The 16033-nt window shown below is 38.8% G+C and overlaps 1 protein-coding gene across 1 annotated transcript in view; it reads left to right on the top strand.

Moving 5' to 3' along the window:
- Positions 1 to 2941: 2941 nt before the first annotated feature.
- LOC140242531 (sestrin-1-like) overlaps positions 2942 to 16033 on the top strand; it is a 76431-nt gene continuing 63339 nt past the window's right edge. Inside the window, exon 1 of the mRNA XM_072322270.1 lies at positions 2942 to 3380. Coding sequence (XP_072178371.1) covers positions 3051 to 3380 — 330 coding nt within the window. The 5' untranslated portion in view covers positions 2942 to 3050. The remainder of the gene's footprint in view (positions 3381 to 16033) is intronic.

The following is a 16033-nucleotide window of genomic DNA, read 5'->3' on the forward strand; positions in this document are numbered from 1 at the left end:
AAAGCAAACATCCGACAGTTATTTAGCATCGTATGGAGCAAAATATTACTGTTATTCACTTCCGAGCGTAAAAACAATTATCTGACAATTATTTCAGCATCTTCTGGAGCCGAATGTTGTTGCTATTCACTTCCGAAAGTAATAGCAAATATCCAACATTTATCTCATCGTTGTACGAAGTTGATTATTATTGTTATTCATTTCCGAACGCCAAAGGGATAATTCGACATTTACTTTAGCATCTTCCGGAGCTGAATATTATTGTTATTTCCTTTCGAACGTAAAGGTAAATTTCCGGCATTTATTCTATCATCGTACGTAGTTGAATATCATTATCATTTATATTCGACCGTCAAAGCAAACATTCGACATTTATTTCAGCATCTTCCGGAGCCGTATTTTATCCTTATTCATTTCCGAACGTAAAGGTAAATTTCCGGCATTTATTCTATCATCGTACGTAGTTGAATATCATTATCATTTATATTCGACCGTCAAAGCAAACATTCGACATTTATTTCAGCATCTTCCGGAGCCGTATTTCATCCTTATTCATTTCCGAACGCAAAATCAAATATCTGACATTAATTTCAGCACCGTACGGAGCTGAATCTTACCATTATTCATTTCCAAAAGTATAAGCAAACATCCGACGTTTATTTTTGTATAATACGGAGTCGAATATTGCCGTTATTCATTTCCAAAATTAAGGGCAAACATCTGACATTTATTCTAGCAGCTTACGGAGCCGATAGTTACCGCTGTTCATTTTCAAAACTCAAGGCAAACATCCGGCTTTTTTGGCGGCCCGGCGTGCGTTTTTGGTGACGCCGGTCGCAAATTAACAATGCGCGAAATCGTGATTCGATTCGCGAAAAGACTACGCTAAATCGCTACACTCGGCAGGGGCTACGTCGTCCTTTCACCAGGTCTCGTTACAAAACCAAAATCTCGCGTGAGTTCTTGCGTTACCTATCGTTAATTTTAACGAAACATCGTTAATTTGCGATACGGATCGTTACTCATCGTTACTCATCGTTACTCATCGTTACTACAAACGTTAATTTTCCCGATCGTTACTTTGCGTTACTAACGATTCAGGTGAAAGCGCTTGCGTTAATGAAACGTTAATGTTGATTAACGCAAAGTTTATTTTGGTATATACTGTACTAGAGGTTATGGCATATATGTGTGTGAAAGGTCAAGGTCAAGACCCCCCAATTGAAATTCATGAGTGTTGTGATTTTTTTCGATTTTTACCCCGATTTTTTTTTTTTTTTTTTACGAACCAAAAGTGTGTGGGGGGGGGGGGCTGCAGCCCCCCCGCTTCCGCGGCCCCTGTTGGAGTTCTCATAAGGCTCTTGGCCTGGGATGCTCATATTCCAAGATCTTGGCATACTCATGAAATAGGCCCCACCACTACATGTCCGTACTATACTACAGCGGCTCACCTGTTTATACTTGTGAATTCAGCCCCACCATGTGACGTTCATCGGTAGATAGCATGGCGGTGGGGCTTTCTTCCACAGTATCATACTCGTGAATGCGTCCCCACCAATCACCATTTACGCGAGATTGATACAGCTGTGGGGCCGATTTCCACAGCATAACATCTTTCGTCCTCCCTTTCTCCTGTTTTTTTCTTTCATCTTCAACTTTTTATTTTCGGAAGGATTCTCTAATGACAATGTCCCTTGACTAATTTAATGGTCAATTTATCCATAAATACAACCCTACCTAAGCCTAAACCCTAACCCTAACTTAACCTTGCTTGCTAACGCACGGGCGCACGCACACTGCGGTGGGGCCGATTTCATAATTTTGCCAAGGTCTCTTCTTTTCTCATCCATCTTACATGTAACTAGACATTAATTGTTGCAAGTTGGCACAGTTATTTCTTTTTTTGTTAACAAACACACGACTTTGAAAGAGATGAATCTAACGTTATTCCTCTCTGTTCCATCTGGAACCAAATGAGGTGGTTTTTGTGTTTCAGATCCACTCTCCATGTTGAAAAGGAGAAAAATTTTTGTCTGTTCGTTATAAAGTTTATATCAACCAAAGACAATGTGCTGCAACCCACCGAAGCCAAGACTCCATCGGGTTCACTCAGTGCATGGTTGTGGTGCCTATCGGCCTGATCCGACCCCAAATTTTTGGTGCTTTTTTCTGCGCCTCTCGTCTCTCCACACAAGAATCAGCCCCATGAAACTGATGTCTGACACCTTGCAAATAGATCTACTCATAAAGAAAAAAATAAATAAAATCAGAACTTAGGCTGCCTGATTTTTTGCATATGATGTTCTATTCCAAATTAATATTCCACACTGATAGAGTAGGTGGGAACTTGGAATTTGTCAGCAAACTAATCACTTTCTTCATGATTTCATCGTCCACCAGCCTGTAAGTTTGGGCACCTTTCGTGCATGGATCCCGCATTGCCCACATGTATTAAATTCGGATCAGTGGATAAGCATTCTGCACAATAGTGGCTATGTGGCATGTGGAGCATTGTAAGAGCAAGCTTCTTTTTTTTTTATGAGTGCACCTCTTTAAATCATGATGGTAATATATCGTTTTGAACAAACAGATGTGGGGCCTTTCATTTTTCTATTCACGAGTTGGAAATTAATGCGCTTAGGTACAAAAATATATTGGTATGTATTGATGTAAGGACAAAATATATCATTTTTCTACTGTGGCTTCACCTTATTGAGCAATACGGAAAGTATGACTAAAGTATCTAAAGAGGAAGTTCAAACTGTGCATCATAACTTTTCAGAGTGACAACTGTCTCTTTTAGTACCGTATTGTTATTTCCATGACACCATCGGGAAGTTTCATGTCTCTTAACAGCAGATTGCTATTGAATCAATTAAAGTGTGTTTAGATACGAAGTATTGTATGCAGTGCTTTTCCTATCTTTTCTTCCAAGGCCCACCAGAAACCCTGACGTACATCAGATGCATCTCCTTAGATTAAGAATCAAGAGAGGGACAAGTGAGCTCGACTGAAAGCAAGCCCAATCAGTTGTACTCTCCATCCTGCGCATGATGGACGAGAGTAGAAATTCAGTGACGGAGCTGAGATGGCTCTTCAGCCGGTTGGCAACGCGGGATGCCAACGAGCGGGCACGAGTGATGTCGGAAATCGAGGAAGTTGGAATGGAACTGTCGGAGGAGGAGGGCATGCCGAATGGTACGGGAGACGGCGTCCAAATCGGCAGGACGGATGGCTGCGACAGTGGAGCGGTCATTGGAACGACGTCCAGCAAGAATGTGGCCTCCACCCGCTTTCTGGCCAATGTGCTACGGCTCGCTATCCAGTGTCCTTTTAGCGATATCAGAGAGCGCTGCAAGGCAATACTTCGAGGAGTGAAGGTGAGGAGACTCAAGCAAACATCACTTTTCTAAATTTGTAAAGTAATCCTTTGAAATAGGGCATTGCTTTCTCTCAAAGTTCCTGTATTAGTGTATAGTCAGAGTAAAAATGGGTGACTCATTTCATTTCTAGGGATATTCAAATTAAATGGCAGATATTACACAGTTTGTACATCGAACTTGAGGCGTATGTGCAAGAGGTGCAGTTTAAAAGTTTGTTTGTTTGTTGTTGTTTTTTTGTGGCCCCATAAAGGCCCCAAAGTATGGCAATAAAGGTCCTTCATACTGTAGAACAACACCCTACAAGTAAGCCGCAACCCTGTATACCAGTAGATATTTTCACCTTGAATATCACATACATACATTTCTGTTTAGTCTCATAGGCAAAATAAAACTCAGACGTAGGTTTACTACATTGGGAAGTGTTTTGGATCCCGTTTACAGTGAGTGGAAAAGCCAGGCTCATCTCAGGCTCAGCCTGGCCTTCTTTTCACTGTAAACGCTCAAAAGGCTAAATGCAGTACCAAAAAGCCCGGGCCGAGCCCTCCACTGTAAACCCACAGAATTGTGGGGCCAAAATTGAGGCTGGGCTCAGCCTGGGCTCAGCCGGCGCTCGGCCCAGCCCTGCACTGTATTTAAGTGGGGTCAATGATTACAGCACTGCTGTGCACACAAAGAGCTTTGAGGTGATGTGCACTTGTCATGGCGCATATTGTGTAACCCAGGAGGCAGCTGCTAGTACTGAACATTGTTAGATCATTGATTAATGAATGTGAACCATTCAAAAGGTTCCCCTCAGAAGTGGCTGTGGTGCAGCACCAACTGATGGGCAATGAATAAAGAATGTGCAGTATGCTCCATCCGTTTTTGGGACCGCATTTGGCCTTTTGAGCGTTTACAGTGATCTTAGGAATATTAAAAAAAAGAAGAAGTAATATTAAAGCTTCAAAGAGATCGAAACAGGAGTAAGCGATGAATGGATGTCACACAAGTGATGGGACCCAATGAACTCTTTTTAGGAGAGGTGTTTGCTATTATACATGAAGTCCTTACTGACTCCAATTTTTATTTGGTTTAAATGTTACTGGTGGCATGGAAGATAGATTATGTACATTGTATATAATAAATGCTGTTTTCATGACTAGGCTGCAGGTATAGTATTTACAATTGAGTCATAAATGTTTTCTGGGCTAGATAGTGTCAAGATCATTACAAGGGTTATGTGGTATAAAAGATTACCAGTACCAGCAAGGGGAGATAGAGGATAGCGGTAATCATAACTCTGCAGATTGTTTGTCATACACAGACACGTTACTAAAATGCATGTAAATTGCAATAAGTCTATTCCAGTGGTTGCTCTATTAGAAAATCTATAATTTCTGCATTCTATGTCATGATTTTGTAGCTGTAGTAACCAGGAATGCCAGTTTTCAGACTACTAGAGGTTATGGCATATATGTGTGTGAAATATCATGAAAATATGTGAGAAAATTCCACAAAAATTCACTTTTCTAGCATGCTGAAAGAGCACTTGACTAACTGCTTTCAGAAAGCAGGGGTAATACATTGTAGTTGCTACCCTTAACATACATGTATGTCAGTATCTAGTTGATAAAATGTGTAATTTTCATGAAAAATTAATTTTTGTGGAATTCACTTTACAATAGGTACATTTTTTTTTATATTGTTGTCCACACATGACACCATAACCTCTAGTAGTCTCCTCATCCAGCGGTTCTAACACCAAAACTTTAAAAATTCATAAATTTTGCAATGATTGTCCAATTTTCCTCAAACTTTCACTGATATCTATTATGTTCTACTAATGTTGCTGCTTTCACTCAGTCCACATTTCTCTTCGGGTTTGATTTTTACATGTAAGTTGGCAAGCTTACTTAGTACAGCAGAGTGTAGCTGGTAAGGGTATCTCAGTCCAACAAAAAGGCTATTGTGACACAAAGGGGTTTGGGGGGATTAGGTAATCCCTATTTGTTGGCAATTAGTTTGTAGCCACCTGTGCTACTTGATGAAGAAAGCTCCAGTCAATGAATAGGACAAGTTCACCTTCATAATCATAAGGGTTGAGAGAATGCAGCAATATTAGAATCAGTGAAAGTTTGAGGAAAATTGGACAATTGATACAAAAGTTATGAATTTTTAAAAATTTTTGTGTTTGAACCGCTGGATGATAAGACTACAACAGCTTGTGATGTAATATGCGTACAACAGTATAAAGAAAATGTAAAGAAAATTCAACATATTATTATTTCACTTTTTTTTTCGCATAATAAAAAGACACTTGACTTACCTCTTTCTAAAGGCAGGGGGAATGATATTACCCATAACATATGTCGGTAATGAGTCAAGGGAATGTGTACTTTTTTCAAAAGATAAAATTGTGTGAAATTCTCTGTATATTTTCCTTATATTGTTGTACGCATGTGACATCATACACTAGTAGTCTTCTCATCCAACGGTTACAGCACAAAAACTTCAAAAATGTATAACGTTTGAACAGATTGTCCGATTTTCCTCAAACTTTCAATAATGTGTTCTACTAATACTGCTACATTCTCATAATCCTTATGTTTATGAAGGTGAACTTGTCCTTTAAAGGGTTTTTGACAGAGATGGAGTACTGAGTGTGGAAGGATGGGTCTGAATGCAAGCAGACTACTCGTAACTAGTCTCAGACATGTACATAATGTGTATACATTACAAGTACACACTACAGTTGGTGTTGAGGTTGTCTGTGTGTCAGCTGGTGGTCATAGCAATACAATGACCCTGAAAATGAACCCACATTTTGTGATCACATGTAGGTAGAATGTGCCATGAGGAGGTGTGTTAAATGGAGCTCTCTGATTGGTTAGATCTTAGTGGTGTGTCAGTGGAATTTTCCATTTGCAGTATATGTGGTGCAAATTGCTTTGAGGTTGCTAAAACTTGTACAAGTACACTAAAGTTACATCATGAGCTTGTCAAAGTTTTGTTGTTGTTTTTTTTTTCTCTCTCTCTCTCCCTTCTGGTGAATTTGAATAGACTTCATCTGGTTCTTGTTTTATAATCAAACTGTTGTTTATTTCATTGCAATTCATACTTGTCAAACTTCTGCACAAATAAAATGAGAGAGAGAGAGAGAGAGAGTGATCAACACCAGGAGTTTTTCAGATTTTGCTGCAACAAATACCACAGAGAAGTTTCATTGTTGTAATCAAATGTAACATGATATTTTTACTGATTGTGTGTGTGTGTGTGTGTGTGTGTGTGTTTTCTCTTTATGATGCATGTCATTCTCCACCCTTGTCCAGACATATTTCGCAATTATACAATTTTTCTTAAAGGCATTGTTTACCATTTGTAGATGAAATCAAAACCCAGCTTTAGTGCTTCAAAATAGTTCTGTAATGTGAGTTGGGGATAGAAACAACCAGTGTAAAAAAAGTTAATCAGTATAATCAATGCGAAGTATTGTCAAATATACACTACAAAATGTGAACAATAATCTGTATAATCAATGAGTATTGTAAAATATACAGTACAAAATGTGAACAATACAGTGTACATGTACATGTAGTTATGATAACATTGTTTCTACACTAAACTGTCTACAGTTATGGTTATTGAGAAAAATATTAATATCTCCTTATATTTTAAGCTTTATTGCAAAAATTTTATGTATGGTAGGATGTTTTGTGACACAAACTGACCTACATTGAATGTGATAACTCAACAACATTTTTTTTTTAGATCACTGCCCCCAAAGGTAAACAGTGCCTTTAAATGTTGGAAACTCTGGTTTGATATTATTGTAGTGGGTCAATTTAGAAAGAAATGATAATTCTGCTGTTTAAAAAAAAAGATAAAATCCCCAAATGCTGAGGAATACATGTATCACAGCTGAACATATGGGAAAATTTTGCTGTCAAACAATTACTATCATTATTTTTGTATTAAAATTCACCATTTACCACTAAATCTAGTTTACTCTAAGAGCTGTTACTTTCTCTGGGGTTTAATTTTTGCAAATTTTGGTATTTACTGCCTGGCTGTGAATTTAACAACATGCATTTTAATTTAACAAGTGAATTTAACAAGTATCACCACCTGATTGTAATTGTATTAAAAAAAACTTACAAACAGGCCAGTACATACAATGTAAATTGATACGATAGTGTCAGTGTCAAATCATGAAAAAAAAAAAAAAAACATCTTGCAAGAATGTCTCTACACTAGAATTACAGCTTTTGAAGTGCAAGTTCTACATGTAAATAATGATTCTAATCTGAATATGTAGTAGGAAAACAAAATGAGCAGGAATGGTTAAAACCAAGTCCCTTTGATACAGGTTATAACTTCACATGTACTGATTTATCAAACATCATGTTGAAGGTGCAACCATAATATTTTCCCCACATTTTTGCATCAATAGCAGTGTTAGCATTTACAACAGTCCATTAGGACCATGTCTAATGTAGCTCACATTTTGTACAGAGTGGACACAATGATACCATGTGAATGAAGCTTTTCTCCAGGGTTCATGCTCCAGTTTACTGGCATGCAGCATGGTTGTTATGCAAATATTTTGGTACCTGGTACAATACATTGCCAGAGGTTTCTCTCTCTCTCTGCAGTCGTCGTCGTTGTTGTTTTTTTTATTGTGCCTGTTATTTAGAGATTTTTTTTTTTTTTTTTTTGGGGGGGGGGGGGATGGGGGTAATCTGCTTTGTCATGCACAAAACCACAGACACTTGTACAATGTACATGTTGACCTATATCTATACACTGTAGTACAGTATTCATCGCATAATCGGGCATCTGATAATCGGGAACCTCGCTTAAACGACATACAACCGTGTACGCTTCCCAGAAACATTTCCAATGCACGTTATTTTCACTGGATAATCGGGCGGGGACCTCTGATAAACGGGACAATTTTTCTTCAAGCGATCTTTGATTTTGTTGATATTTTACACAAAAAATCTACCAAAATACCACAACAATATTTCAAAGATTCCCTAGTCAGTTGCTGTTTACATCGAACTTACAAAGCAAGCTTCGGACTGGTGTGTTTTGACTTCCATCCATCCAGTACACGTACATTTCAGCTCACTGCCCGCCTTCGCTTTTCTGTACATGTGTATATATGGCGAGCTAGATCGCTACATATTGACAACACATGTACAATGTACAGTGCAGTGATCGCGGCAAGTAAACAATCAAGCCGTGATGACTGAATGATTGAAGGACTTTTCATTGACGTTCCCACATCAGTTCTGGGTAATCATTTCCCATGGTTGTGGATATGTATTTATACAGAACGCCCTACGTGTCCAAGAATTCTACAAATGTTTAAGAAAGTGCTAGCTTTTCATCCACATATCTTGTGTTCGAAGAGAGGTGACAGAAGAAGAACCAGTTGCGATTACTCTACAACACTGCGAGAATGCAGGGAGAGCTAGAGGGTCGCGCCGAGGGGTAGCGTGGTTGTGTATTCATGTACATGTACAGTACGTCAGTATGCATGCGTGTGTGTGTGTGTGTGTGTGTGTGTGTGCACTACATGTACATGTTGTATGCCATTAGTGTATGGTGAGTGCTCATCGCGAAATCGGGCACCTCGCTTAAAGGGGCCGTGTTTGCTACTCCCAACCTGTCCCGATTATGCGATGAATACTGTACTAACATTGCACCAGTGTTCTTGATTTGCTATTCACTGAACATGAGATACAATACTGTACGAGCTGAAATTTTCGCGTACAGATATTTCGCGAATTGCTACTTGGGAGACATTTTCACGTGTTGTTAATTTCGCGGTTGCGAGGGTCCAACTGAACTTACTTGTACGCGTGTTGTTATTTTCGTGTGTTGTTATTTTTGCGGTTCAAAGGCGATTCACGAAATTCGCGAAAATAAAACCACCACGAAAATTTCAGCTCGTACAGTACATTGTACACATAGGAGATTTGGCTTGTTCCCCCCCCCCCCCCATTGTTATTAATGCTGTCGGGGCGATCGTTAACAGCCCGTTAATGATCACCCCGACACTGTACAGGCATGCTAACCTGGAAACATTGAAAGTTCTGCACATTACTTGAATACAAGACCATCCTGAAGCAAATAATTTTCACACAACAATAATGTAGTCTTAAATCAGGGAGGTGGTGAATCCCACAAGGATTGGAACAATCCCTCCAGCATTCCCAGATTCCCACTGATCAGTTACTACCCATCCCCTTTAAAGGGGCATTCCAGAGGATTTTCATAATTTCACATTATTTACTTTCCTTACTTGTGAGATTAGCTTGGTAAGTTCAAGCTTTCCCTGATCAGTTACTGTATACGCTGAATATTTTGTAAGGTTTTTATTTTCGTGAATTTCGCCGGTCAGGTGCTATTCGCGAAATTAAAGACACACGAAAATATTGACTCTGATCCTGATGTGGATGTGACGTACGCATGTACATTTCTTCATTCAGAACAGGACTCCACGATCGCGAAGTTAACCACTCGCGAAATCGTTAGGAATTCCCGATTCGTGAAAATTTAGACTCGCGAAATATATGTTGTATACAATACTAGGGCTGTCTGTATCATCTTCCCCATGTTGTAAACATGTTTTAACCCATATCGGGCCATACATGTACGCCGCAGGGGCCATATACGGAATATCCTGTAGTGAAAGAAATGACATATAAATGGCGTCATTCCAAAGTTCTTTCACCTTCTAACCTTTGACAGCATATCCCAGAATGCTTTGCTACACTGTCTGCGATAATTCAAGAAGGATTTGTCAGTAAAACCCCAACAATATCGTAAAAATCATCAAGAAAAATGTGTGTTTGTACACATGAAAAAACGCGAAAACCATGAAGCATCAGTGGGTACTATCTACAGCTGTACAGAATGCTCGATTTTGGATTATCTGCCGCATTTTTTGAGGACGTTTGGACACTTGCCGGGCGATGATTCGACTGTGATAATAGTCCCACATGTACATCTACATATATGTACAACAATTGTATAATTCAGTTGAAACTGACAAGCTGTAGAAGTCTATCTATCATTACGAGTTTCGCTTCAACAAACTATAGGATGCACACATTATACTATCGATTTCCCGTGCACTCGCAATGGCTTCATCGTCATAAATATAAACATAAATCTGTGATTATTGTATCAATGGTCATGATATTTATATGTCCAGGAAGCTGACACTCTCATCATTTCATTTTCGGTACTGGATGTGTAAAATTACGACATTTGCTGTTTTTAGTCCATGAATGAAAGCAAACAAACAAATTGATTTCGTAATTTTTGGATGACAGTACTTCACTTCTGCTGAGTACTATGACTGCACTGTGAATCAAATGGCAACATGTCATATACAATTTTAAAGGGAATTTTATATTCTTTCAAATGACCTATAACTTTACTATGTTTTGTTCATTGCCGGCTAATGAAGAGCGATTGTTTGGAGAGTTGTCTGCCTGTCGGCGTGTGTGCGCAAACGGTGCTGCGCCACTGCGGTGTTTGTTTACACAAGTGCATTGGAGTTGGCCCGATATGGGTTAGTACCCACCGTCATCAAAACATGTTTCAATACCCACTATCAAAACATGTTTGCAAAGGCCTTTCAGATTGCATTTCTCAAGTTGTTGTTTTTGCTGTTGTTTTTCATCTCCATCACAAGTCAGGTCGAGAGGAAGGCAGTTCCATTGCACTGTTTGACCCGAGGAGCAGAGGTTAAAGGACAAGTTCACCTTCATACAATGTATACTTGTGGATTGAATGAATGAAGCAATATTACTAGAACACATCAGTAAACGCTTGAGGAAATCGGACAATCCGTTCAAAAGTCATGAATTTTTGAAGTTTCTGCACAGTCACTGCTGGATGAGAAGACATATAGTTTAGGAATCATATGTGTAGAATGAAGTCAGAAGGGACCTGACCTTTCGATCCTAGCAGAATATTCGTCAGAGGCAAAATGACAAACAGGCAGGGAAAACAATCACATATATTTGTAAGGACATGTACACACAACAAGAACAGTCAGGGGAGGGCTGGGGACACAGAACAAAGAAAACAAAAGGGGAGAGTTGGAGGTCATGGGCAAGGAGCCCAACAGGTAAAGGGAGCGGGATTATAGGAGGGTGGACAGACAAAGGGCTTAGGAGGGTCAGTGATGATCACATGGACCATGGGGGGGGGGGGGGGGGGGCAACCTTTGAAGGATAAGGATGAATAGGGAGGCAACATCAAACAAGATAAGGAAATACAGAGGAATAAAGAAGAAAGGAAAAGAGTGAAATAGCAACAGCAAGGGAAGGGGGGGGGGGGGGGAGGGGGGCTGAGCAAGTAGCGAGCCCTAACCTGGTGTACAATGTACCAAGAAGAGGCAACAAAATGAAAGTGAGAGTCAACCAACAAATGCAAGTTATCAAACATATCAAAGTGTAAATAAAATAATTATAATAACAAAGATGATATTGATAATAAGTATTGGTATATGATAATGATAACTATGAAAATTATGCATAGAATGATATGAAAATATGAAGAGAATTTTACTAAATTTTATTTTATTGGAAAAAGTACTCAATCTATTGACTTGTCACTGACATATCAAAGGGTCATATTATTCCACCGATGTTCTAAAAGAGCCAAGTCAAGTGCTCTTTTATAACGCGAGAAAAGTGAAAAATATGCTAAATTTTCTTCATACTCCCTTTTAATATATCATTCTACACATGTGACATTACAAGCTGTAGTAATCTTCTCATCCAGTGATGGCGGCACTGAAACTTCAAAAAATCATACATTTTGAATGGATTGTCTGATTTCCCGCAAACTTTCAGTGATGTGTTAGAACTATTGATATTGCTGCATTCTCTCAATTCACATGTACAGGTATATGGAGGTGGTCTTGTCCTTTAACTTATACCATGTGCAGTGTAGTTGCGTACTTTTGCCCTTTTGGGTATGTGTACATTAGGTCCAAGTTTTCAGCCCCTTTCAAAACGAATCTGTCTATATCTTTATCAGCTCTGCAGAAATTTACTTCTAGCTCAAATGAGTTTCAGATCACACTTTTTTCAGCATTTGAAAAGGCGTACATGTCACACCCCATAGTCAGAATAGCTTTGCGTTTAATCTGCCCAAATCTCCCTGAAAGTCTTAAAGGGAAGGTAAACCCAAAGAGCAATGTGGATTGAGTGAAAGCAGCAACATTAGTAGAACACATCAGTGAAAGTTTGAGAAAAATCGGACAATCGATGCAAAAGTTATGAAGTTTTAAAGTTTTGGTGTTGGAACCGCTGGATGAGGAGACTACTAGAGGATATGACGTATGAGTGGACAACAATACAAAGAAAATATAAAGGATATTCAACAAAAATTCACTTTTCTGGAATTATGAAAGAGCAGTGGACCAACCGCTTTCAGAAAGCAGGGGGAATAATTGCTACCCTTAACATATGTCAATATCAAGTTGATGGAATTTGTAATTTTCATGAAAAATGGATTTTTGTAGTATTTTCTTTATATTTTCTTGATATTGTAGTCCACTCATACGTCATAACCTCTAGTAGTCTCCTCATCCAGCGGTTCCAACACCAAAACTTTAAAAATTCATAACTTTTGCATCGATTGTCCGATTTTCTTCAAACTTTCACTGATGTGTTCTACTAATGTTGCTGCTTTCACTCAATCCACATTGTTCTTGGGGTTTATCTTCCCTTTAAATTGAAATAAAAATTCTATACACGATGAGAGAATCACACTGGCTTGGAGTGAAGACTAGGATAATCATAAAATGATACATGTTGAATATTTATGAGGACACACCCCCGTCCTGCCTCCATCAAGCAACCAATCAGGTGTGGAAAAGGGTGCTTGCTCTCTTGCCTCAGGATCCCGAACACACACACACACACACATGAAGACATTATGTATGAAGCACCGGATCAATGTAGCCATACATCCACAAGAAGGATGTTGCATCAGCCTGATCAGCCATAGCCTGTAGAGGTGTGTGTTTGAGTGTGTTAGTGTGTTTGTGTGAATTCATGCATATGCATTGCTTTCATGGAGCAGCTGATTTTCCTACCAGCAGTGTGATGCAATATCCCCGCATTGTTACTGCAGATACTGCAGACCCCATTCACGATCACATTTGGTTGAATTCGTCTCCTTATCGGTGCGTCCTGAACTGAAGTTGACTTACAGGAAGGCCGTTTTGTTGTTATTCGAACGTGGGATTGCGTAAGGCTGGTGTATGGGTAGAGCATTGTTGGTAGTAGTTCATGGAACCACAACAAAACAGCCGAATGCTTGGTCTCACAGATGCTATATGCACCACCTCTAGTAGTGGCAATCGGCATGTGGAAGGATACAGTTTGAATCGCTTGGAATTGGATGGTACTCGCACAGGAGAAGAATCTGCGATGGGAAGGCAGGGCTGTCCCGAAAGTGACGAGAGCGAAATGCGTCCAGCGCTGGGGGAGAGGGAGAACTCGGAGAGCCTGACTTGCAAGCAGTGCATGGTGGGGAAACGCGGCAGAACATTACCCATGCAGGTCAGTTTGGGGCATCACAAACCTGGCACCTTGCCCACTTGCATTTGGTTACTGTATTGTCAGTTCAAGTTTGAGGTTGCTTCTGTCAAAGCATGGTAACCATCATTTTTATGACCCTCTAAATCATGTATAAAGTGAAAAACTGCATGGTATGATGTACAGTGTATCAATAGTACCTGCATGTGTCTGTGTACAATTGTACATCATAGTTTAGGTCACGTCGGGACAGTTACATTGGGGTTGGTGGCTTTGTTCATCTGGTTTGAGTGAGAGACTTCAATGGAAATCAATACATTGTTTGCATGATTAATAGAACACTGCCTACTGGCACGTTTCAGTGTCTCCAAACATCCTGTGTGTAGACGTCAGTAATTACATGGAAGTGAATGGTAAAAGAAGAAACAGCAAGACTGGTGTATACTGTACAATGTACAAAGTAGATGGTGGTCTATGGTGTGAAATAAATCAAAACTGCCATGGTACACTACAATATGTATGTATGAAAAAAAAAAATAGATAGACGTTGTAGATAATCTGTGTAGTTACAGAGCTCCCTGAAAGTATAACTTCAATGTCGGCTGAATTTCTAATTCTTTCCCAAACTGACATTTTATGTCAAAGTGACATACAAACCCTGTCATAGTTTAGATTAGACTTCTGTGGTAATTAACAAGTTCTACATATATTGTATTTGTCTTCACATTTTTGTGGACTTTCGAGTCATGTTAATCTAGTCACTTTATTAATGTTAGCAAACACTCTGTCATCTATAAGTGATTATTCATTTACATAAGTACACTCTGCTCTTCAATGATCTCTCTGATTGCAATCCCATTGACACTTGAACTCTAAACCATTTAAATGTTAATACTTCCCTCAAAAAGAAATATGACAATACATCATCATCATTTTTGTTTTTCAGTAAGTGGTGTCTGATGGTTCCAGTTGGCTCCAAAAACACGTAGGGCCTATATGGCCGGTAAAAAAATTGTTTGGTGTCATACTGTACCATTCATTGGTTGATCAGAAATTGGCTATGACGTGATTCCTTGACTCGTACCATCAATGTAGCCACACCCTGGCCGAATGATGATATCAGCCACAACAGTGGAAAAGTGTGGGAGGGCTGTGAGTTTCATTGTGCGCTTGCAAGGAATCATGAATTGTATTCTATGCATGCATTGTAATTGCCAGACTACGGAGCTCTATTGTATCCACAGGCAGAGGGAACATCCGCATCCATCGTAAAAAAAATAAAAATAAATAAAAATAAAAAGATGGTTATAAAGAAGAAAAAGCATCTACAGTAATAAAGACAAAAGAAATCCTCCCTAAGCACAACAACAAAAAATGAACAAATCATAACCTTATTGTTACAATGTAGAGTAAACATATTTTCATTAAAAAAAAAATGATAAAAAAAACACTTCAAAACCTATTAACTCCATCAGGTTTACTATTTTTCTATTAAAGGAGAACTCTAAGGGCTAATACATGTTTTATTCACCTTCATAGAGTATCACATTGTCTAAATAGTAGCTTTACAAAAGCATCTAACTGCTTCTTGCTACATACTACTACAAATTATATAAACTAATGCCCTTTTCCAAAAACTGTTATCAATAGTTTATTCTGATTTTACATGTGAATAATCAAAATGTGTGTTATTTATCAGTAAGCTAAAGCAATTTGATATATATTTCAATGCCACTCTGTTTACATATTTCTGCTGATACCATTTCAGTGAAATAATTCACACTGACAGAGAAATATATTGTGATATTTGAAAAGTTGCCACTTTGACTTACAATGTAATTCTGACACTGTGACAGTTGCTAGTCCTTGAATCAGCTAGGAAGATAAAGTAGTCTATGCAAGTTATGATATTTTTTTTCTGGTATCCAATTAGATTAGAATAACACTGAACAGAATCTTATACAGAATTTATCAATCTTGTGCAGCAAGCCAAACGGAATATTCCAGCTCATCTGAGCTGAATAGCTCAAGTGAGCTATTGTGATCGTTGTGTGTATACATGCTGTGCCTTGTGCATAAACTTAACATTTTTATCAT

This window comes from Diadema setosum, chromosome 19, assembly GCF_964275005.1.
Source record: "Diadema setosum chromosome 19, eeDiaSeto1, whole genome shotgun sequence".
In the NCBI taxonomy this organism is placed as follows: Eukaryota; Metazoa; Echinodermata; class Echinoidea; order Diadematoida; family Diadematidae; genus Diadema; species Diadema setosum.